At 38.9% G+C, this 26515-nt stretch overlaps 1 protein-coding gene across 2 annotated transcripts in view; it reads right to left on the minus strand.

The window, feature by feature from the left end:
- The window catches only part of LRCH2 (leucine rich repeats and calponin homology domain containing 2), a 112628-nt gene extending 86583 nt beyond the window's left edge, over positions 1-26045 (minus strand). For both annotated transcript variants that reach the window (XM_055564305.1, XM_055564304.1), the window contains exon 1: positions 25688-26045. In XM_055564305.1, coding sequence (XP_055420280.1) covers positions 25688-26045 — 358 coding nt within the window. The remainder of the gene's footprint in view (positions 1-25687) is intronic.
- Between the last annotated feature and the right edge of the window lie 470 nt (positions 26046-26515).

Raw genomic sequence — 26515 nt, forward strand, 5'->3', positions numbered from 1 at the left:
CACTAGACTGTATCTGAACTATATTCTAATTCTACTCATGATTACCTATAAAAGATTGTCCAAATCACTTAATTACTGCTCCTTACTACCTCAGAGCTACTGGAAATGAGTAAACATTCTTAAATCCCTGGAGGAAATAAGCAAAAGAAATGAAAGGAAAATTATCAATTTGCAGCCATTGATGTATAATGTTCATAAAGGTACAAAATAAAATGCTGAAAACTGACTATTATATTCAGTTCTTATTTACCTGAAAAAATATATGCTAGAATTATATGTCTTTAGGAAAGTGCATAAAATCAACTAACTTAAATACTTATTTCCCAACATGAAAATGAAAAAAATAAATTTTCTGTGCTTTTCAGTAATTGGTGTACATAATATCTGATTAATATGCTCTAAAATACTAATGCTTCCTTATCTATTTTCTCATCTAAAAGAAATGTTAGGAGTAGAAACAAAAGCAACAAGAAAACACGAGGCACCACAGCTGTCTGTCGATAAAAGAATGGAGAATATCTTTGAAGTATTAGACTCTGATGTTGGAACTTGATGGGAAATGACAACCCCATGGCTCTGGCATCTGCTTTCAACAGATGCCCTCAGCAAAGACAGGTGATTTCTTGATTCAGTATTCCCTAAAAGGGTATTGTGCTGTCATTCTGAACAAGATAATGAAAAATCAGTCTATAGCTGCTGCTGCTGCTAAATCACTTCAGTTGTGTCCGACTCTGTGTGACCCCATAGACGGCAGCCCACCAGGCTCCCTAGTCCCTGGGATTCTCCAGGCAAGAACACTGGAGTGGGTTGCCATTTCCTTCTCCAGTGCATGAAAGTGAAAAGTAAAGTGAAGTAGCTCAGTCATCTCCGACTCTTAGCAGCCCCATGGACTGCAGCCTACCAGCTCCTCCATCCATGGGATTTTCCAGGCAAGAGTACTGGAGTGGGATGCCATTGCCTTCTCCGCTATAGCACTGAAGCCTTATTGAATAAGATGCACAGCTCAAGAATTTCTAAGCTACTTCATGATGAGTTAAAGTATTAACCATAAGTACAGTGGAGAGAAAAAAAGTGATGTAGATATTCAAAAAAGTGAATAAAAATGCTTTAAAGCCAACAGTTATGAGAAACAATAACAAGCAGACCTCAGTGACCTGCAGCAACCAATAATGGAAGACTTCTTTTTGAGCACAGGCACTTTGAGAAACAAGGGTGCAAATAAAAACAGATGCTGCAAGGAGAAACCACAGCTGCTAACCAGAGGACAGATTACATGCATGCTCAATGAGAAAAGGACTTTGAGTCATACAATTACTAAGCCACGTGGAAAGACAAGACTTTATTTTTTAAGGGGGGAAGGGCAAGCTCTATGCACAGCTGTAGAAAATTCTACATATTGTTTCAATTTCACAAAAAAATAATGCAGTATAATGACATTCAAACATCAAAGTGATGTTTGAGAATGGCACTCTACTTCAGCCCCTATAAAATTGATTATACTATAAATTTAGCATTTTGAACTCATGTTGTATTATTTATTAAATGGTTCTCAAAAACTTTTTATTTTCAAAAGACAAATGTTATGGACTCATCACATAACTTTTATTAAAATAAGTTTCAGATGGAAGAAAAAGATAAACATAAAGATGAATCATAGAAAACTAGAGAAACATTTTAGTGAACAGTCACTGAATTCTAGAATTGGGGATGGACTTTCAAAGCATCAGGTGAAGAAATAATTCACAAATGAAAAGATTTCTAAATTTAGCTACATAAGTTTTACATAAAGAAAACTACAGTCTGTCAAAGAGCAAAATGAGGGACTTCTCTGGTGGTCCAGTGGCTAAGACTCTGTGCTCCCAATGCAGGGGCCTGTGTTCAATACCTGGTCAAGGAACTAGATCCCACATGCACCAACTGGGAGTTCACAAGCCACAACAAAAATCTCACATGCTGAAACTAACAGTTCACATGCTGCAATTAAAGATCCCCATGCCACCAACGAAAATCGAAGATTCAGAGTGCTGCAAGTAAGACCCAGTGGAGCAAAATAAATTTAAAAAAAATTTTTTAAGCAAAATGATACTAACAGTTCATATATAAAGCCTGGGCCAAGGACATAAATAGATTCAAAAATAAAAATTATCAATGACCAAGATGTATGTGAAAATACATTCAACCTCACTGTTAATCAAAAGAAGAGTAAAGAATAAGACACTATAATTTGCCCATCATTTTAAAGGTTCTCAAAGATATTACAGGGGCTTCCCTAGTAGCTCAGCTGCTAAAGAATCTGCCTGAAATGCAGGAGACCCCAGTTCGATTCCTGGGTCGGGAAGATCCCCTGGAGAAAGGATAGGCTACCCACTCTAAACCCCAGCTGGGTTGGTAGAGCTGTCACAGCCAGAATCCCGAGTGGCGGCCACCAAGATTTGCAGGGTGAGGAGGAACCAGTCTGGCTTAAGTAACTGATGACAAGTGTGTGACCCGTGCTTAGGGAATGTGTCTAAAAGCTGCTGGTCCCCCTAGTGTCTAGAATCTGCTGCCCCCCTGACAACCTTCAGATGTATAAATGAGCACAGGAATCAATCAAAGAGTAGAAGGATGTGCACTCATCTTCTCCTGTGAGAACTCCAAAACTACAACTTGATGCTAAACAACCATTGACAGAAGAATGTTGGATCCCACCAAAAAGATACCTCATGTCCAAAGGCAAAGGGGAAGCCCCAAAAAGACGGTAGGAGGGGCAAAATCGCGTTTAGAATCAAACCCCATACCCGCCAGAGATGCTTGGAGGGCTCAAACAAAACCTTATGCACACCAGGACCACAGAGACTGAGGCAGACCTGCCTTTGAGTGTTTAAGTGTCTCCTGCAGAGGCACCGGTCAGCAGTGGCCTGCCGTGGGGACAGGGGCTCTGACTGCAGCAGACCTGGGTCACGCAGCATGTGGCATAAGCCCTCTTAGAGGAGGTCACCATTAGCTGCACCATAAAGCCACCAGGCAGATGACCCACAAACTGCAGAAAAATTACATCAAAGAAATTCTTGCACTGTTAAGAAAGTTCTAGGACTGACAACAGATTTACCAACTTGGGGATCCGGCAAAGAGACTGAGAACCCTCAGGGAATTTGACTTTGGAGGCCAGTAGGATTTGATCACAGAGCTTCCACAGGACTAGGGAAACAGATTCTTGGAGGACACAAACCAAACCTGTGTGCATTAGGAGCCAGGAGAATGGAGCAGTGTCCCCACAAGAGACTGAGTCAGACTTGCCTGTGAGTGTCCAGGAGTGCAGGCATGGGTCAACAGTTTGGCCTCAGGCCAACAAACAGGGAGGGAACACAGCCCCATCCATCAACAGAAAATTAGATTAAAGATTTACTGAGCATGGCTCTGCCCATCAGAACAAGATTCAGTTTCTCCCCCAGTCAGTCTCTCCCATCAGGAAGCTCCTCTGATCCTTATTCATCAGAGGGCTGACAGAATGAAAACCACAATCACAGAAACTAACCAAACTGATCACATGGACCACAGCCTTGTCTAACTCAATGAAACTATGAGCCATGCCATGTAGGGCCACCCAAAACAAACAGGTCATGGTGGAGAGTTCTGACAAAACATGGGATGCTGGAGAAGGGAATGGCAAATCACTTCAGTATTCTTGCCATGAACAGTATGAAAAGGCAAAAAGACATGACACTGAATGATGAACTCCCCAGGTCAGTAGGTGCCCAATATGTCACTGGAGAAGAGTGGAGAAATAATTCCAGAAAGAATGAAGAGATGGAGTCAAAGCAAAAACAACACCCACCCAGTTGTGGATGTGATTAGTGATGGAAGTAAAATCCAATGTTTTACTTCCAGAACAATACTGGAAAAAACAATACTGCATAGGAACCTAAAATGTTAGGTCCATGAATCAAGGTAAACTGGAAGTGGTCAAACAGGAGGTGGCAAGGGTGAACATCAACATTTTAGCCATCAGTGAACTAAAATGCACTGGAATGGGCGAATTTAACTCAGATGACCATTATATCTACTATTGTGTGAAAGAATACCTCAGAAGAAATGGTATAGCTCTCATAGTCAACAAAAGAGTCCGAAATGCAGTACTTGGGTGCAGTCTCAAAAACGACAGAATGATCTCTGTTCGTTTCCAAGACTAACCATTCAATATCACAGTAATCCAAGTCTATGCCCCGACCACTAATGCCAAAGAAGCTGAAGTTGAATGGTTCTATGAAGACCTACAAACCTTCTCGAACTAACACCAAAAAAAAAGATGTCTTTTCATCATAGGGGACTGGAATGCAAAAGCAGGAAGTCAAGAGATACCTGGAATAACAGGCAAGTTTGGCCTTGGAGTACCAAATGAAACAGGGCAAAGGCTAACAGAGTTTTGCCAAGAGAATACACTGGTCATAGCAAACACCCTCTTCCAACAATACAAGACCCAACTCTACACAGGGAGTAGATGTGTACATCTACTGTGTAGTGATGTAGTAGATATGTACATCCCTATGTAGTGATATCTACACAGGGACATCACCAGATGGTCAGTACCAAAGTCAACCAATTATATTCTTTGCAGCAAAGATGGAGAAGACATATACAGTGAGCCAAAACAAGACTTGGAGCTGACTGTTGCTCAGATCATCAGCTCCTTATTGTAAAATTCAGGCTCAGATTGAAGAATATAGGGAAAACCATTAAGCAATTCATTATGACCTAAATCAAATCCCTTATGATTCTAAAGTGGAGGTGACAAATAGATTCAAGGGACTAGATCTAGTACACAGAGTGCCTGAAGGACCATGGATGGAGGTTCATAACATTTCACAGGAGGTGGTGACCAAAACCATCCCCAAGAAAAAGAAATGCAAGAAGGCAAAGTGGTTGTCTGAGGAGGCATTACAAATAGCTGAGAAAAGAAGAAAAATGAAAGGCAAAGGAGAAAGGGAAAGATATTCAACTAAATGCAGAGTTCCAGAGAATGGGAAAAACTAGAGATCTCTTTAAGAAAACTGGAGTTACCAAGGGAACATTTCATACAAAGATAGGCACAATAAAGGAATAAAACAGCAATGATGGAACAGAAGCAGAAGAAATTAAGAAAAGGTGGAAAGAATACACAGAACTGTACAAAAAAGCTCTTAATGACCCAGTTAACCACGATGATGTGGTGAATCACCTACAGCCAGATATCCTGGAATGTAAAGTCAAGTAGGTCTTGAGAAGCATTACAACAAAAGTGATGTAATTCAATTCATTACAAAGGACTAATGCTGAAGCTGAAGTTTCAATACTTTGGCTACCTGATGTGAAGAAATGATTCATTGGAAAAGACCCTAATGCTGAGAAAGACTGAAGGTAGGAGGAGAAGGGGACAACAGAGGATGAGATGGTCAGATGGCATCACCGACTCAATGGACATGAGTTTGAGAAAACTCGTGGAGTTGGTGATGGACAGGGAGGCCTGGCATGCTGCAGTCCATGGGGTCCCAAAGAGTCGGACACGACTGAGCAACTGAACTTAACTGAACAACAAACAAAGCTAGTGAAGGTGATGGAATTCCAGCTGAGCTATTTCAAATCTTAAAAGATGATGCTGTTAGACTGCTGCATTCATTATGCCAGCAAATTTGGAAAACTCAGCAGTGGCCACAGGAATGGAAAAAATCAGTTTTCATTCCAATCCCAAAGAAGGGCAATGCCAAAGAATGTACAAATTACTGTACAATTGCACTCATTTCACATGCCAGCAAGATTATGCTCAAAACCCTTCAAGCTAGGCTTCAGCAGTACATGAACAGAGAATGTACCAGCTGGACTTAGAAAAGGCAGAGAAACCAGAGGTCAAATTGCCAACATACGCTGATCATAGAAAAAGTAAGCGAATTCCTTAAAAACAAATGGGGCCTAATTAAACATAAAAGATTTTGCACAATGAAGGAAACCATAAGCCAGGTGAAAAGACAGCCTTCAGAATGGGAGAAAATAATAGCAAATGAAGCAACTGACAAAGAATTAATCTCAAAAATATACAAGCAACTCCTGCAGCTCAATTTCAGAAAAATAAACAACCCAATCAAAAAAATGGGCCAAAGAACTAAACAGGCATTTCTCCAAAGAAGACATACAAATGCCTAACAAACACATGAAAAAATGCTCAACATCACTCATTATCAGAGAAATGCAAATCAAAACCACACTGAGGTACCATCTCATGCCGGTCAGAACGGCTGCTATCAAAAAGTCTACAAACAATAAATGCTGGAGAGGGTGCAGAGAAAAAGGAACCCTCTTATACCGTTGGTGGGAATGCAAACTAGTACAGCCACTATGGAGAACAGTGTGGAGATTTCTTAAAAAACTGGAAATAGAACTGCCATACAACCCAGCAATCCCACTGCTGGGCATACACACTGAGGAAACCAGAATGGAAAGAGACACGAATACCCCAATGTTCATCACAGCACTGTTTATAATAGCCAGGACATGGAAGCAACCTAGATGTCCATCAGCAGACGAATGGATAAGAAAGCTTTGGTACATACACACAATGGAATATTACTCAGCCATTAAAAAGAATACATTTGAACCAGTTCTAATGAGGTGGATGAAACTGGAGCCTATTATACAGAACAACGTAAGTCAGAAAGAAAAACACCAATACAGTATATTAGCAAATATATATGGAATTTAGAAAGATGGTAATGACGACCCCATATGCAAGATAGCAAAAGAGACACAGATGTAAAGAACAGACTGTTGGACTCTGTGGGAGAAGGTGAGGGTGGGATGATTTGAGAGAATAACATTGAAACATGTATATTATCATATGTGAAACAGATCACCAGTCCAGGTTTGATGCATGAGGCAGGGTTCTCAGGGCTGGTGAACTGGGATGACCCTGAAGGATGGGATGGGGAGGGAGGTGGGGGGGAGGGTCAGGATGGGGAACACATGTATACCCATGGCTGATTCATGTGAATGTTTGGCAAAACCCACAATATTGTAAAGTAATTAGGCTCCAATTAAAATTAAAAAAAAAAAAACACATTTATTTCTGCTTCATTCACTATGCTAAAGCCCTCAACTGTGTGGATCACAACAAATTGCAGAATATTCTTAAAGAAATGGAAATACCATCATTCACTATGCTAAAGCCCTCAACTGTGTGGATCACAACAAATTGCAGAATATTCTTAAAGAAATGGAAATACCAAAGCACCTTACCTGCCTTCTGAGGTAGGTATGCATGTCAAGAAGCAACAGTTAGAACTGGACATGCAACAAAATTGGGAAAAGAGTATGTCAAGGCTATATATTGTCACCCTGCTTATATAACTTATATGCAGAGTATATCATGCAAAATGCTGGACTGGATGAAGCACAAGCTGGTATCAAGATTGGTGGGAGAAATATCAATAACCTTAGATATGCAGATGACACCACTTTAATGGCAGAAAGTGAAGAGGAACTTAAGAGCTTTTTGATGATGGTGAAAGAGGAGAGGAAAAAATCTGGATTAAAATTCAACATTAAAAAAACTAAGGGGGAGGAGCCAAGATGGCGGAGGAGTAGGACAGGGAGAACACTTTCTCCCCCAAAAATTCATCAAAAAAGCATTTAAACGTCGAGTAAATTCCACAAAACAACTTCTGAATGCCGGCAGAGGACATCAGGCACCCAGAAAAGCAACCCAACTCTTCGAAAGGAGGTAGGAAAAAATATAAAAGACAAAAAAAGAGACAAAAGAGGGAGGGATGGAGTTCCGTCCCGGGAAGGGAGTCTTAAAAAGAGAGAAGTTTCCAAACACCAGGAAACCTTCTCACTGCCGAATCTGTGCCGAGCTTTGGAAGCACAGAGGGCAACATGAAAGGGAGAAAAAAAAAATAAGCAATTAAAAATCGCAGATTGTGAGCCCTACGGTAACTCCCCCAGCAGAGAAGCAGCGCAGACGCCTGCACACGGCATTAGCAAGCGGGGGCTGGGCAGGGAAGCGCAGCGCGGGCTGTGTCCCTTAGAGTAAGAATCGGGCCGAATGTCCTGAGCGCTATCTGAGCGAAATAATTTGGGCTAGCAAACCAGACTGTGGGATATCTACCACACGAAAAGCCAGCCCTAACCTAAGACACCGCCAGGCCCGCGCACGGAACAAAGGACTGAACAGAGATAGCCGGCTGCAGACCTTCCCCCTCCGGTGACAGGCAGCCAGAGCCGGAAGGGGGCAATCGCAGCCCAAGAGAGACACTATCTATAAAACTGTAAGCAGGCTTCTTTGCTAACTAAAACTTCTTGGGGGTCTGGACGGTCAACATCTGCCTGAGAAGGTGCGCCGGTTTTACACCCAGATAACCGAGTGGCGGGGAGGCGATAGGTCGCAGCATTGGCGCCCGCCAAACACATCACCTGAGCTGCTCGGATCTGGGAAGAGCACAAAACGCAGGCCCAACCGAGTCTGCGCCTCTGAGGACTACCCGAGTGCCTGAACCTGAGCGGCTTGGACCTGGGAGCTCAGCCCAGGGCCGGCCTCTGATTGTTCCAGTGTGGGCAGGGAGGCTACACACGCCATGAGTGGGGGCAGACCCAGTGTGGCTGAGGCACTGCGAGCGCACGCCAATGTTATCTGTTTGCAGCATCCCTCCCTCCCTCCCCACAGCGCAGCTGAACAAGTGAGCCTAAATAAAATAAAAAAAATAGTGTCCTCCACCGTCCGTTTTGTGTCAGGGCGGGAACCAGACACTGAAGAGACCAGCAAACAGAAGAAGCTATAACAGAGGGAAACGCCTTGGAAGCTACAGGCCATAGCCCTGTGGTTACTACGGACTACATAGGAAGGGGCCTATAGATCTAGAGAAATATAAGTCAGACCAAGGAACTAGCCAAAAATGAACTGAACCCACAATACTCACAACAAAACCAGAGAAAGACCTAGATATATTTTTACTATTTTTACGATCAATCTTTCTATCTTTTTTCTTTTTTAAAAAAAAAATTTTAAGTCCTCTATTGTCCTTTAATTTTCACTTTTATAACTATTACTTTGCAAAAAAAAAAAAAAAAAACCCTATTTTTTTTCCTTCTTCAGCAAACTTCATATATATATTTTATAATTTTTTGACCGTGTTTTGTTTGGTTTTTTTTCTTTTTCTTCTTTTCATTAACATCGTATTTTTGAAATTCCAAACTCTACTCTAGATTTTTAATTTTAGCCTTTTGGTATATGTTATCTATTTTGTACCTATGTTTTTTTCATAATTTCTGTGACTTTTTTTTTTCCTCTGTTTCTTTCTCTTCTTCTTTTGTATAACATCATATATCTTCAATTCCAAACTCTACTCAAGATTTTTAATATATGCTTTTTGGTATTTGATATCAATTTTGTACCTGTATTTTCTTTATAATTTTTGCAACATTGTTTTTGTTGGTTTGTTTTCTCTCTTTATTTTTCTTCTTTTTTTAAACATTGTATTTTTGAAATTCCAAACTCTACTCTAGATTTTTAACTTTTGCTTTTTGGTATTAGTTATCAATTTTGTACCTGTAGTTTCTTTATAATTTTCGCGACCTTGTTTCTTTTTCTTTGTTCATTTTTTCTCTCTTTCTTTTCTTTCTTCTTTTCTTTAACATCATATTTTTGAAGTTCCAAACTCTACTCTAGATTTTTAATTTTAGCCTTTTGGTATATGTTATCAATTTTGTACATATAGTTTTTTTTTTATAATTTCTGTGACTTTTTTTTTTCCTTTTTTTTCCCTCTGTTTCTTTCTCTTCTTCTTTTGTATAACATCATATATCTGCAATTCCAAACTCTACTCAAGATTTTTAATTTATGCTTTTTGGTATTTGATATCAATTTTGTACCTGTATTTTCTTTATAATTTTTGCTACATTGTTTTTGTTGGTTTGTTTGTTTTCTCTCTTTATTTTTCTTCTTCTTCTTCTTTTTTTTTTTTAACATTGTATTTTTGAAATTCCAAACTCTACTCTAGATTTTTAATTTTTGCTTTTTGGTATTAGTTATCAATTTTGTACCTGTAGTTTCTTTATAATTTTTGCGACCTTGTTTGTTTTTGTTTGTTTGTTTTTTCTCTCTTTCTTTTCCTTCTTCTTTTCATTAACATCGCATTTTTGAAATTCCAAACTCTACTCTAGATATTTAATTTTTGCTTTTATGTATTTGTTACCAATTTTGTACCTTTAAGAACCCAATCCTCAGGACCCATTTTTCACTAGGGAACGAGATTACTGGATGACTGCTCTCTCTCCCTTTGGACTCTCCATTTTCTCCACCAGGTCACCTGTATCTCCTCCCTAACCCCTCTCTACTCTACCCAACTCTGTGAATTTCTGTGTGTTCCAGACGGTGGAGAACACTTAGGGAACTGATTACTGGCTGGATCTGTCTCCCTCCTTTTCATTTCCCCCTTTTATCCTTCTGGTCACCTCTGTCTCCTGCCTCCTTCTTCTCTTCTCTGTATAACTCCGTGAACATCTCTGAGCGGTCCAGTTGTGGAGTGCACATAAGGAAGTGACTACTGGCTAGCCCACTCTCTCCACTACTGATTCCACCTCATCTCATTTGGGTCACCTCTAACTCCCTCCTCCCTCTTCTCTTCTCCATGTAACGCTGGGAACCTCTCTGAGTGACCCTCACAGTAGAGAAACTATTCATCTTTAACGTAGATGTTTTATCAATGGTGCTGTATAGAAGGAGAAGTTTTGAAACTACTGTAAAAATAAGACCGATAACTGGAAGTAGGAGGCTTAAGTCCAAACCCTGACTCCAGGGAACTCCTGACTCCAAGGAACATTAATTGACAGGAGATCATCAAACGCCTCCATACCGACACTGAAACCAAGCACCACACAAGGGCCAACAAGTTCCAGGGAAAGACATACCAAGCAAATTCTCCAGCAACAAAGGAACACAGCCCTGAGCTTCAAGATACAGGCTGCCCAAAGTCACCCCAAAACCATAGACATCTCATAACTCATTTCTGGACATTTCATTACACTCCAGAGAGAAGAAATACAGCTCCATCCACCACAACATCGACACAAGCTTTCCTAACCAGGAAACCGTGACAAGGCACCTGTACAAACCCACACACAGCGAGGAAACGCCACAATAAAGAGAACTCCACAAACTACCAGAATATAGGAAGGACACCCCAAACTCAGCAATTTAAACAAGATGAAGAGACAGAAGAATAGCCAGCAGATAAAAGAACAGGATAAATGCCCACCAAACCAAACAAAAGAGGAAGAGATAGGGAATCCACCTGATAAAGAATTCCGAATAATGATAGTGAAATTGATCCAAAATCTTGAAATTAAAATGGAATCACAGATAAATAGCCTGGAGGCAAGGATTGAGAAGATGCAAGAAAGGTTTAACAAGGACTTAGAAGAAATAAAAAAGAGTCAATATATAATGAATAATGCAATAAGTGAAATTAAAAACACTCTGGAGGCAACAAATAGTAGAATAACAGAGGCAGAAGATAGGATTAGTGAATTAGAAGATAGAATGGTAGAAATAAATGAATTAGAGAGGATAAAGGAAAAACGAATTAGAAGAAATGAGGACAATCTCAGAGACCTCCAGGACAATATTAAACGCTACAACATTCGAATCATAGGGGTCCCAGAAGAAGAAGACAAAAAGAAAGACCATGAGAAAATACTTGAGGAGATAATAGTTGAAAACTTCCCTAAAATGGGGAAGGAAATAATCCCCCAAGTCCAAGAAACCCAGAGAGTCCCAAACAGGATAAACCCAAGGTGAAACACCCCAAGACACATATTAATCAAATTAACAAAGATCAAACACAAAGAACAAATATTAAAAGCAGCAAGGGAAAAACAACAAATAACACACAAGGGAATACCCATAAGGATAACAGCTGATCTTTCAATAGAAACTCTTCAAGCCAGGAGGGAATGGCAAGACATACTTAAAATGATGAAAGAAAATAACCTACAGCCCAGATTATTGTACCTAGCAAGGATCTCATTCAAGTATGAAGGAGAAATCAAAAGCTTTTCAGACAAGCAAAAGCTGAGAGAATTCTGCACCACCAAACCAGCTCTCCAACAAATACTAAAGGATATTCTCTAGACAGGAAACACAAAAACGGTGTATAAATTCGAAACCAAAACAATAAAGTAAATGGCAACGGGGTCATACTTATCAGTAATTACCTTAAACGTAAATGGGTTGAATGCCCCAACCAAAAGACAAAGACTGGCTGAATGGATACAAAAACAAGACCCCTACATATGCTGTCTACAAGAGACCCACCTCAAAACAGGGGACACATACAGACTGAAAGTGAAGGGCTGGAAAAAGATTTTCCATGCAAATAGGGACCAAAAGAAAGCAGGAGTAGCAATACTCATATCAGATAAAATAGACTTTAAAACAAAGACTGTGAAAAGAGACAAAGATGGTCACTACATAATGATCAAAGGATCAATCCAAGAAGAAGATATAACAATTATAAATATATATGCACCCAACACGGGAGCACCGCAGTATGTAAGACAAATGCTAACAAGTATGAAAGGAGAAATTAACAATAACACAATAATAGTGGGAGAATTTAATACCCCACTCTTACCTATGGATAGATCAACTGAACAGAAAATTAACAAGGAAACACAAACTTTAAACAATACAATAGACCAGTTAGACCTAATTGATATCTATAGGACATTTCATCCCAAAACAATGAATTTCACCTTTTTCTCAAGCGCACATGGAACCTTCTGCAGGATAGATCACATCCTGGGCCATAAAGCTAGTCTTGGAAAATTCAAAAAAATTGAAATGATTCCAAGCATCTTTTCTGACCACAATGAAGTAAGATTAGATCTCAATTACAGGAGAAAAACTATTAAAAATTCCAACATATGGAGGCTGAACAACACGCTGCTGAATAACCAACAAATCACAGAAGAAATCAAAAAAGAAATCAAAATTTGCATAGAAAAGAATGAAAATGAAAACACAACAACCCAAAACCTGTGGGACACGGTAAAAGCAGTCCTAAGGGGAAAGTTCACAACAATACAGGCACACCTCAAGAAACAAGAAAAAAGTCAAATAAATAACCTAACTTGACACCTAAAGCAACTAGAAAAGGAAGAAATGAAGAACCCCAGGGTTAGTAGAAGGAAAGAAATCTTAAAACTTACAGCAGAAATAAATGCAAAAGAAACAAAAGAGATCATAGCAAAAATCAACAAAACCAAAAGCTGGATTTTTGAAAGGATAAATAAAATTGACAAACCATTAGCCAGACTCATCAAGAAACAAAGGGAGAAAAATCAAATCAATAAAATTCGAAATGAAAATGGAGAGATCACAACAGACAACACAGAAATACAAAGGATCATAAGAGACTACTATCAACAATTATATGCCAATAAAATGGACAACGTGGAAGAAATGGACAAATTCCCAGAAAAGTACAACTTTCCAAAACTCGATCAGGAAGAAATAGAAAATCTTAACAGACCCATCACAAGCACGGAAATTGAAATTGTAATCAAAAATCTTCCAGCAAACAAAAGCCCAGGTCCAGACGGCTTCACAGCTGAATTCTACCAAAAATTTAGAGAAGAGCTAACACCTATCCTGCTCAAACTCTTCCAGAAAATTGCAGAGGATGGTAAACTTCCAAACTCATTCTATGAGGCCACCATCACCCTAATACCAAAACCTGACAAAGATCCCACAAAAAAAGAAAACTACAGGCCAATATCACTGATGAACATAGATGCAAAAATCCTTAACAACATTCTAGCAATCAGAATCCAACAACACATTAAAAAGATCATACACCATGACCAAGTGGGCTTTACCCCAGGGATGCAAGGATTCTTCAATATCCGCAAATCAATCAATGTAATACACCACATTAACAAATTGAAAAATAAAAACCATATGATTATCTCAATAGATGCAGAGAAAGCCTTTGACAAAATTCAACATCCATTTATGATAAAAACTCTCCAGAAAGCAGGAATAGAAGGAACACACCTCAACATAATAAAAGCTATATATGACAAACCCACAGCAAACATTATCCTCAATGGTGAAAAATTGAAAGCATTTCCTCTAAAGTCAGGAACAAGACAAGGGTGCCCACTTTCACCATTACTATTCAACATAGTTTTGGAAGTTTTGGCCACAGCAATCAGAGCAGAAAAAGAAATAAAAGGAATCCAAATTGGAAAAGAAGAAGCAAAACTCTCACTATTTGCAGATGATATGATCCTCTACATAGAAAACCCTAAAGACTCCACCAGAAAATTACTAGAACTAATCAATGACTATAGTAAAGTTGCAGGATATAAAATCAACACACAGAAATCACTTGCATTCCTATACACCAATAATGAGAAAACAGAAAGAGAAATTAAGGAAACAATTCCATTCACCATTGCAACGGAAAGAATAAAATACTTAGGAATATATCTACCTAAAGAAACTAAAGACCTATATATAGAAAACTATAAAACACTGGTGAAAGAAATCAAATAGGACACTAACAGATGGAGAAATATACCATGTTCATGGATTGGAAGAATCAATATAGTGAAAATGAGTATACTACCCTAAGCAATCTATAGATTCAATGCAATCCCTATCAAGCATTCTTCACAGAGCTAGAACAAATAATTTCACAATTTGTATGGAAATACAAAAAACCTCGAATAGCCAAAGCGATCTTGAGAAAGAAGAATGGAACTGGAGGAGTCAACCTACCTGACTTCAGGCTCTACTACAAAGCCACAGTTATCAAGACAGTATGGTACTGGCACAAAGACAGAAATATAGATCAATGGAACAAAATAGAAAGCCCAGAGATAAATCCACACACGTATGGACACCTTATCTTTGACAAAGGAGGCAAGAATATACAATGGATTAAAGACAATCTCTTTAACAAGTGGTGCTGGGAAATCTGGTCAACCACTTGTAAAAGAATGAAACTAGAACACTTTCTAACACCATACACAAAAATAAACTCAAAATGGATTAAAGATCTAAACGTAAGACCAGAAACTATAAAACTCCTAGAGGAGAACATAGGCAAAACACTCTCTGACATACATCACAGCAGGATCCTCTATGACCCACCTCCCAGAATATTGGAAATAAAAGCAAAAATAAACAAATGGGACCTAATTAACCTTAAAAGCTTCTGCACATCAAAGGAAACTATTAGCAAGGTGAAAAGACAGCCTTCAGAATGGGAGAAGATAATAGCAAATGAAGCAACTGACAAACAACTAATCTCGAGAATATACAAGCAATTCCTAAAGTTCAACTCCAGAAAAATAAATGACCCAATCAAAAAATGGGCCAAAGAACTAAATAGACATTTCTCCAAAGAAGACATACAGATGGCTAACAAACACATGAAAAGATGCTCAACATCACTCATTATCAGAGAAATGCAAATCAAAACCACTATGAGGTACCATTTCACACCAGTCAGAATGGCTGTGATCCAAAAGTCTACAAGTAATAAATGCTGGAGAGGGTGTGGAGAAAAGGGAACCCTCTTACACTGTTGGTGGGAATGCAAACTAGTACAGCCACTATGGAGAACAGTGTGGAGATTCCTTAAAAAACTGGAAATAGAACTGCCTTATGATCCAGCAATCCCACTGCTGGGCATACACACTGAGGAAACCAGAAGGGAAAGAGACACGTGTACCCCAATGTTCATCGCAGCACTGTTTATAATAGCCAGGACATGGAAGCAACCTAGATGTCCATCAGCAGATGAATGGATAAGAAAGCTGTGGTACATATACACAATGGAGTATTACTCAGCCATTAAAAAGAATACATTTCAATCAGTTCTAATGAGGTGGATGAAACTGGAGCCTATTATACAGAGTGAAGTAAGCCAGAAAGAAAAACACCAATACAGTATACTAACGCATATATATGGAATTTAGAAAGATGGTAACAATAACCCTGTGTACAAGACAGCAAAAGAGACACTGATGTATAGAACAGTCTTATGGACTCTGTGAGAGAGGGAGAGGGTGGGAAGATTTGGGAGAATGGCATTGAAACATGTAAAATATCATGTATGAAACGAGTTGCCAGTCTAGGTTCGATGCACGATACTGGATGCTTGGGGCTGGTGCACTGGGATGACCCAGAGGGACGGAATGGGGAGGGAGGAGGGAGGAGGGTTCAGGATGGGGAACACATGTATACCTGTGGCGGATACATTTTGATATTTGGCAAAACTAATACAATTATGTAAAGTCTAAAAATAAAATAAAATTTAAAAAAAATAATAAAAAATATAAAAAAATAAAAAAACTAAGATCATGGCATCCAGTCCCATCACTTCATGGCAAATAGATGGGGAAAATGTGGAAACAGTGTCAGATTTCATTTTCTTGGGCTACAAAATCAATGCAGAAGTTGACTGCAAAATTAAAAGATTCTTGCTCCTTGGAAGTATAGCTATGTCAAACCTAGCCAGTGCTTTTAAGCAGTAGAGATATCACTTTGCCAACAAAGGTCTGTATAGTCATAGCTATGGTTTTTCCAGTAGTCATGTATGGATGTGAGAGTTGGACCATAAAGAAGGCTGAGCGGTAAAGAATTGATGCTTTCTAACTGCTGTGCTGGGGAAGACTCTTGAGAGTTCCTTCAACTGCAAGAAGATTAAACCAGTCAATTCTAAAGGAAATCAACCCTGAATATTCATTGGAAGGACTGATGCTGAAGCTGAAGCTCCAATACTTTGGCCACCTGATGCGATAGGCTGACTCAGTGGAAAAGACTCTGATGCTGGGCAAGATTGAAGCCAGGAGGAGAAGGGGACAACAGAGGATGAGATGGTTGGATGACATCAACAACTCAATGGACATGAGTTTGAGCAAACTCCAGGAAATGGTGAAGGATAGGGAGCCTGGCATGCTGCAGTCCATGGGGTCAAAAAGAGTCAGACACAACTTGGCAAATGAACAACAACAAATATTATTATATAACCCAGCTATTTCATTCACAAGTATACACACAAGAAATTCTTGTATATGTACAACAGGACACATGAATAATAAGACTTATAGTAGTACTGTTCACAAGAGTAAAAATATGTTAACAATATTATGGCTACCAGTGAGAAAGTAGATAAAGTATGCTATAGTTGCACAATGAAAGACAATTCAGCCATCAAAAAGAATGAACTACAGTTTCATACAACAATTTATATCTTTGCAACTTAGTAGTAAGTAATATAATATTAAAATTACCAGTTATATAAAGCAGAGTTATGAATTACATTTTTTAAAAGTTCAAAACAAGAACTAAGCAGTGTATTATTAAGGAGCTAGCTTACTGGCTCGAAGCTGTCTTAGTAGCAACAAGTGTCAACCAGATTTGCATATGAGAAAGAGTCCTCAGACTACAGTATGAAGAACAAATTGGACTTGAAGCAAACCGAACATGAAGCAGAGAAATCATTTGGGAAAAACTGCTGATAGGGTCAGTTAAAGGTGAGGAGAGAAGGACATAAACAACAACAACTGACACTGAGATTAGACAGGAATGGAACAGAATTGAAAGCTATTCAAAGAGTTATGATCAAGAGCCCTTAAGTTCCAACCATATATAGAGGGTGAGGGAAGGTGAAGAGTCAAGAACAATTCCCAAGTTTCTGGTCTGCAAGACCAGAGGTCCTAGGGTCAATACAAAAGTTGATTTTTTTTTTTTTTGACATTTTGAGTTTCAAGATACTCTGGGATTTCAATATTCATGTAGTATCCTCTTTTTTTTTTTTTTTAATGGGCTTCCCAGGTGGTGCAGTGATAAAGAACCTGCCTGCCACTGCAGGAGATGCTGGAGACATGGGTTCGATCCCTGGGTTGGGAAGATCCCCTGGAGGAGGAAATGGCAACCCACCCCAGTATTCTTGCCTGGAAAACTCCATGGACTGAGGAGACAGGTAAGCTATAGTCCATGGGGTCGCAGAGAATTGGATCCTCTTTTCATGATTAAGTATAAAATCTGATCCTCTCCCCTTCAAAGCCTATCCTATAATCGATGTCACCATTCCCTCTTCAAATTTGCACACTGCTTTGTTTTCGCTTATGACATTCATCTTACTTTAGCCAAGCAGTGCTCAGTCTTGGCACCATTGACATTTTGGACCTGGAAAGTCTTTCTTGTGTGTGCAGTCCTGTTCATTTTAGGATGCTTAGCAGCATCCTTGGCTTCTACCCACTAAATGTCAGTAGCATCCCCAAGTTATGAGAATCAAAACTGTTTCCAAAAACCAATGAAGTTGCTCAGTCGTGTCCAACTCTTTGCGATCCCATGGACTGTAGCCTACCAGGCTCCTCTATCCATGGAATTTTCCAGGCAAGAGTACTGGAGTGGGCTGCCATTTCCTTCTCCAGGAGATCGTCCCAACCCAGGGATCAAACCCAGATCTCCTGCATTGCAGGCAGACGCTTTACCATCTGAGCTACCAGGGAAGCCCCAACATTACCAAATATCTCTTGGGGGCAAGTTCCCCATTCCTTAAAAGCATGATCTAGCCTATATAATAGATACATGAATACTTAATTTATACCACCCCTTTAAATCATAAATTCCCTAAAGGCAGCAACTTTACCATCTTGTCCATTTATATAAAATAGATATGACAAATGTATTCTTACATACTCATCAAGGTAGATTAAGGAGATAGTTATCTATGTTTGATTTACTACTTTTAAATTTATAAATAACTTTAAAAGTAATTGATTTCCCATTGACACAGGCATCTCTAACCAATTAGCTAAAGTACTAAGGATTTATATATTGAAATTGTTTTTTTAAGAGGGGAAAATTTCTATGCTGCACATTCTGGAGTCTCTTAGGGACATAATCATTTAACGAAGTCATTTTTGAATCAAATCCAAATTCACAAATGTTCTAGAATTGGTTAGTCTCTATACAGTTCAAATAAAAGTGTATACACAGTCATTTTATTTCTGTCTTTTGTCCCCTTACATCCCTAATATTATGCATAAAATTTCACTGAAAGAAGCATAATTAATTTAAACACCAATCTATGCCTCAAATTATAAGAGTATACAGATAAACAATGTCCACAAATAGGTAAGACTTTACTTTCCTATTTGGAAAAAAAAAACTTAAAAAAAGTTTTTTATCAAAATATGTATTAGACAATATCTATTGTTTAACTATCCATTACAGTCTACTGACTGGTAGTCTATAAGTGGAATGCTATCAATTTGTAATTTATTTGAAACAGTAGAAATGTAAAGACTAAAAGACCTTTAGCAGACTGAATACACTAGTTTAAAATGAAACTAAACACAAACTTAAATTATTGTTATAAAACTCACTTCTACAGTTTTCTTTTATTACATTAAATGGTTCCCTGGAGTATAAGGTATTTTTTTTTTCTATAAAAGGGTAATGGGGGGAAAAAAGGGAAGCAGAGAAAACTTTCTGAAACTTTTCAGAGAACTGATTGTATTACAATGCTTCAAGAACTACCTAAATATACACAAAGTATAGAGAAATGTAAAAGGTTTCCCGGTCTAAATTGTTCATGATGATGAACAGTCTCTGTACAATGGGGGTGGGCATCACACAGTTTAAGTATCCCTTAGAGTGTACTGTTGGGATGGGCTAGAAGAATGATATACCCTTTTGCAAAGTGTGACTGTATGCCTTGGAACTTAAATACCACCTCCCAGGAAATCAATATGCTCTAAGTCTGCAATTACTTTTATTTGTGAAAAGTGTCCTGAACATCACTTCTCATGCTGTCAATGAGGTTCTGGATCTTGTATATCTTTATGCTTTTGATGATAAATAAATACTTCAGAGTTTATGTTACAAACAATCTAAATCAAAATATTAAATTTTAAACTTTAAGCCAGTGTCTCTATAATCCCAATTCTAAAATATTCCAATCAACCACTTCTGTTCTTCTACCTGTCATGCAGTATATATGGTAATTTTTTTCAGAAAACATGGTAAGCTCATATTTTTCAAATGCAACTAATCTAGCTGCTTATCACACACTCCTAATTCTAAACTGTGGCTTATTCTCCATAATGACTCCTTAAAGCATTTTGCTCTATTGAGTACCTATTCCTATGCTTGTAAACTTGTTTTCCCAGATGACACTGCATCGATTAACATTAAAATTTAAGACATTATTGTCCCCAGGGATCTACATTCCCATCCACCTTAGTAAAAGTCAGGGAACTAGGTAACCCCTCCCTTCCATTGCTAACGACTCTCCACCCAGTCCATGAAGATCCTCCCTCCCCATCTTGTATTTTAACACTGAACTCTCCACCAATTCCCTCCTCTCAGCCTCCAGGTATGTTTGAGAAAATACAGAGTGAACGTTCAGTTAACATCTGCCCTTAATATGCAATGCCATTCTCAACTCCATATGGGTGTAATTTCTCCCCTGAAAGCCTGCAATTGTCCCTTTCTGCTTAATCCTAACCAACCCGGCATGCATGGGGTCGCAAACAGTCGGACACAACTTAGCAACTGAACTGAACTGAAGCTGATCCCATAGTAATCATTTAACTCAAGATTCAGCAAGTTAACTTTATAGGAAATTTTCTCAAACTAACTTAACTCCCAATAAAATTAAGCTGTATGCCACAGTTCCATATAACTTATTTGTATAGTTTATTAAAATATATATTTTTAATATTGCTACATCTCTTTTCTAATAATTACATATATTACTGTTCACATGCACCTATTTTATAAACCTTTAGAGGATCATGTTTCCAGAGTTAGAGTTTAATAAAAGCTTGCTTAATGTACCTATTGTAAAACCAATACCATGAAGACAAGCTATGCAAATATCATGTGCAAAACAAAACACACTGGACCATAAACAGAAACTATATAATCTATGAAGCTAAGTAAGCATTCATCTTTCAGATTAAATCACCTATTTATTAGCACAGTGTTTATTAATAGCTTTGTTATAAGAAGAGAAAGTGTTGCAACAGAAATAACACTGGAATAGTGTTAAATTTAGAAAATCTAGCCTCTGACCCACACTTTGACATATACTAGCCATTTAACTTCTGGCAAATCACTTAATCTCTCTCAACAACAAAGGGTAATTACTATGCACTCTACAAAGCTCACAGGGTTATTATTAGGGTACAAAAGGGTAATATATATGAAAGTGCTTAGAATTTACAAGGAGCCGTATAAATGGTATGAGTTTAATGACAAACATACACTCTGATTTAAGATAACTTTTTTTTTTATTTTGTGTTTCTTATTTACCATGGGTTTTGGGTTTTTTTTTTTTTTTTAAACACTTTAAAATGTGAACTTGCAAAACAAAGAAAGGGCAACTATTTATGCTCTAGGAGAATTCATCACTGAATAAAAACACTGCAAGGTTTAGCAACTCAAATTCAATCTGAACCAATTAAAATATGAGTCAACCAACAAAAATGTCCTTCATATTAATTTTTCAGCAAGACATTTATTACATAAAGCAAGACAGATATTTGACTCTGGCAACAAAATCACAAGCTTATTCCACTGAATGCACTAAGATGGCCTTCACCTATGTAACAAAATCAGAGGCTGCAAAGTTTAACTGGCTCCATTTTACAAGCAGATACAATGCATCATGCTCCACAGTTGAAGAGGTGAACCAGCACATGTAGGAAATACTAGAGTTGACTCCAGGTTTACAGGAAAACATGTGATTCATCAGGACACAGCATAATCTGATGTATGTAAAGAATTCCTAAATCTGTTTCACAGACCTATTGTTTATGGGCATAAAGAAGTATGAATAAGCAGAGAGGGCAGCTGCAAATAGACTGAGACTTACTTGTAGTACTGGTGACAGTCAAATATGAAAAGTTTCCAAATTTGTTTGCATAGCCATTTACCCATTATCATTTTTAAGCTCTCTTAAAGTCAACAAGTATCACAGTATCCAGATAGACTAAAACTTTCTAGGCAATTTCCCTTTGTCTTGCCAAGTCTACCCACAGACCAGCAAAGATAAGACATTACAACCAGAGTTAGCTACTTTCCTGAAACTTTCTGATCCCTGATTTCATGTTTTTATATGCATGAGGATTTTAATTAAGAAGTATCTGGAAGGCTTATCAATTCAAAAAAGGTCGTGAGCACAACCAAATGGAGAATCAAGTAAATTGGCAAACTCTCTCTTTTAAATGTTAATCGCCTAGAAAGGCTGCCATAATTAGTTATTAGCAGTTGAGCTCCATCCCAGCAAAGAAAGGGGAGTGAGGCTGAAGAGGGGAAAAGAAATAAGGAGGGCAGCAGGAGGAAGGGGACAAGTGAAGAAGAACAGACAACAGAAATGCAAAGAGAAATAAAAAAATACCAAAGATAAACTTTGCTATCAGCTATATATAATCCACATTCCCTCACAGGAAGACTATTAATAGAGAAAATAAGACTTTGCTGCTACATATTTTACAGTCAGTATTTTAACACAAATTTATCCAACAATGTTAAATGTAAAACAGTTATTCAAGGGAACTGGAGAAACTATAGTTTCCTGTAAGTTCCTAGTCACTACAGACATAATATGATGAAAAAAAAATGAGTCTGCTTCACACAAGTCTATCAGAAAGAGTACTGAACTAGAATGTGAATATTTGGTTCTGATCTCTGTACTAGAACTTGAACATTTAGTTCCTTCCTAGCTTTGGTTTTCACCTTCTTGACAATTAGCTTTAGGTTAGTCACCAAACTTTTATCAATGTTCTCATTCACTCAAACAATAAATATTTCTTAAATGCCTAAAAAATTCTAGAGTTTCCCAACCCTGACTGCACAGAAGAATCACCTGGGAATATTTACACACACACACACACACACCCCTCTCTTTGCCCCTGAGACTCTGATTTAACTGGTCTGGGGTGGAGCCCGGGGAATAGATTAAAAAAAAACTCCCTTGCTATCTTAAAATGCAGGCAAGGTGGAAAGCCACAGGTCTATTTCATCTTTTATGTACCTGGTAAGGAACAGCAAACAATGTGAAGAGCCATCTCCCTTCCTTTAAATGTATCAATTTCCCCTTCTAATCCAATTTTGTTTTAACCTAGATTTTCACCACCTCACACCTAGATTAACAAATAGCTTCCTACCTATTTTCCCTTCTTCCAGTCTCTTCGCAACTCAATAAACCATTGCTGTCTAACTAATCAATTTGGTACTGAAACATTATTCCACTGAGAGTCATTTTAAATATAACAATAACAACAAACAGAACTGTTTTCATTGAGCAGAGACTATATTGCATATACATATTTATATGTTTGTATATATACAGGTATGTATGTATAATCTCAAACATGCTCTATTTTTCTTCAATTCCATTTATATACAATGGATACTAGTCTCTTGTGGTTGAATTTGGTCAAAAATGAATGGCAAATGAATCACCCACAGATTTCTCATTTAAATTCTCATGTGTTCCCACAAGGAACACCAATTCAATTTTTTTAAAAAAGTAAAATGAGGTGGAATTATTTCAAAAAGTTCTCTGTTACTGTAGACACTGATAAAGTTTATGATGAATGAATTTTACCAAGAATAAATATGGTTCTGATTTGTGTTAAAACTTGCCTCTGAAAACAAACTGAAGCCTTAAAAGCCAATGGTTATAATCACATAAGATGATATTCATATTTATGAAAAATATTAAGTACAATATAAGCAGTATATAATGAGAAAACTAAGGAACTGTATTACTTATTCCCTGCCCTTAAGCAGCTTTCCATCTTCCCAGGGAAAGGAAAACGTAAAAAAGAAAATAAAGCCAGCACTAGCACGTAAGTGGTAAAGACATTAAGTACCATGGGAATTCAAAGAAACAGAAGACTGCCCTGGACTAAGGGAGGTGGAGACAGCATCTTGGAAAAGCTGGGGCTTGAACAAAATTAAATAGGTGGAGAAAAGGAAATCTCATGAATATGGATCTTCTACAAAGATGAGGCAGAAATTCATAAACCGTGTTTAAGGAACTGGGAGCTGACCTAGTTGGAACAGAGGGTTCTATGTAGGAGCATTTGAGGACTTAAGGCTGCAACAATAAACAGAAGCCAGACAGTGAAAGGCCAGAATGCCAACCTAGGATGCTTCAACTTTGCACTATAAATAGATAAATCTTTTATAGCTAACCAACAAGCAAAACAACAAATCCCTATAATGATGCAGTCTGAAATCATTTTTCTTGAAGCCTTTGAAGAACATACCTAGTAGTATAATGTCTTGCCAATATATCTTGAATATGTGAACATCTTGTTTAGGAAATCTGTTCAGAGTGAAAGAGTAAATACTCAAATATGCTTTCCAACACACAAAATCATTGATGGTTCTTAGGATAACTCCTAAGAGAATAACTGGATAGGAGGCGTCAATTTTAGGTTCTCTTCCTCCCGCCACCCTCATCCAAACACACATCTTGATTTAATATCTAGAAACACAATACAATGAAATAGTGTTATTCTGAAAATAAGAGGTCTTTTATTACCTCCCATTATGAGTGAATTTACTTACTACATTGCCTCAAAATCACTAAATTTATTAAGATCATTTTGTCCATGATTTCTTTCAGCAAAGCAGATGAAAACAGATACATAAATAACATATTTGAAGATTATGAAAAGTGAAAAGTCTTTCATCAAATCAAAACACACCTAAAATAATCCGCATTGGCTTATAAGGCAGAGGGGTGACTGTTCATAACAAAAAATGCCATCCACAACAAAGAGTACCAGCGAGTATATGAAGAACATTACAATAGCCTATTTCTCATCCAAAATGATAAGCCATTAACCCACAACTCCAAAAAGAATGGAGTTAATTTTGATTCTCAAAAATGCCCTTACAATTTTTGGTTACATCTGTAATGAAAATTAAGACTCCAACACAACTCAAAACAAGGATTCTTTCCCTTAGTAAAGCAGACACATAAGTGATTGATGATTTAATTTGCCGTTGCAGCAAATACTAATTTAAGCACCACTACCTCAACACCAGGAAAATGACAAATCTCAGTATTTAACGGCATACGTGACAAGAAGGCAAGACTATTCTAGGATGATTAAAACACACACAAAATAAGAACACAGAAAAAAACCGTGGCAATACTGCTGCTGCACTAGGAAAAGGGACATACCATTTCTACAGGCACGCATGGCTTTAAAGAATATGTATAGATTATGGTCTTATGTATTGTCTTTTTTTCCTCCAGGAAAGACCAGAACATTCACGAGAGTTGGAAGAAGTGCATTCAGGAAGGTGTCAATACCTCCCTCCCCACCCCTTTAGTGGGGAAACTCGCTTTAACAATAATGCTCTTTCACTCCTCACATCCCACCAGGTTTCCACAGACCCTTCAGTCAGCATTCCTGCCCACCCCCCACTAACCCCCCACTCCCCCCCCACCCCCGCCGCCACTTCCCTGCTCTGCCCCTCACATTCAGAACTGGCTGCTCCGACTCAGTCTCGCCGCCCCCGCGCACCCGCCCAGATCGGCAGAGTCTAACAACGCAGCCACGCAGCCACCCAGAAACCCACTGCCCCCACCTCCTCGCCCAGTTCCCCTCCCCCTCCCCGCCCTGTCACCTGCTTGGGTGGTGTCCGTCAGGTCGTAGCCGCTGCCCGGGAAGTCTCGGAGCTTCCTACCGCTGAGGCTTAGGATGCCGGAGTTGCCCGCCTCCTCCAGGGCCCGGTCCAGGCTCCTCACGGTGTGTTGAGGCTGCAGGCTCCCCTGGTTCCACTGCGGCCCGTTGGGGAACGGCTGACCGAAAAGAGTCGGTACCGGGATGGGCACCACCATGGTCCCGCCGCCGCCGCCGCCGCCGCCGCCTCCCACTCCGGCTCCGCCACCTCCCCCGCCGGCCCCACCACCGCCACCGCTACTTCCACCTCCACCACAACCGCCGCCCCCACTGTTACCACCACCTCCCTGACTCGCCGCCATGTTCCTGGGATAGAGAATAGCCCCCGACAATACTCTGAGTCTGTGCCGCGAGTGTAGGGGGTTCTTAGGACGCATGCGCAGGCTGGGGGCGGGAGGTGGGGGGTGCGAGGTAGAGGGTGGGAAGGAACCAGGGGGCGGGGTGGGAGGAGGTGTTGGGTATGGAAGAGACGCTGTTCAAACGTGCAGAATGCTTGCTTTAAGAAATGTGCTATCAGAGGAAGGATGCTAAATCCCGGTTCCGCTGCTTCGGGTACCAAAATCTTGCGAAGCGACACCAGCTTAACTCTAGGTCGTCAGGGATGTGACCCCAGATCTCTAAGTTGCTTCACCTTTTGAGATCTGCAAAACAAAAGTAAATATATTAGAGATGAAAGAGATTCGTTTTAGAATATTTTGAAGCGGCATTTAGAAGGACTATCAGCTACCTGATTGAAACGCTTACTGCAAATGCCTCAGGAATCCTTTAGCAG

The sequence above is a fragment of the Bubalus kerabau genome, chromosome X (assembly GCF_029407905.1).
Source record: "Bubalus kerabau isolate K-KA32 ecotype Philippines breed swamp buffalo chromosome X, PCC_UOA_SB_1v2, whole genome shotgun sequence".
NCBI classification, from domain to species: Eukaryota; Metazoa; Chordata; class Mammalia; order Artiodactyla; family Bovidae; genus Bubalus; species Bubalus kerabau.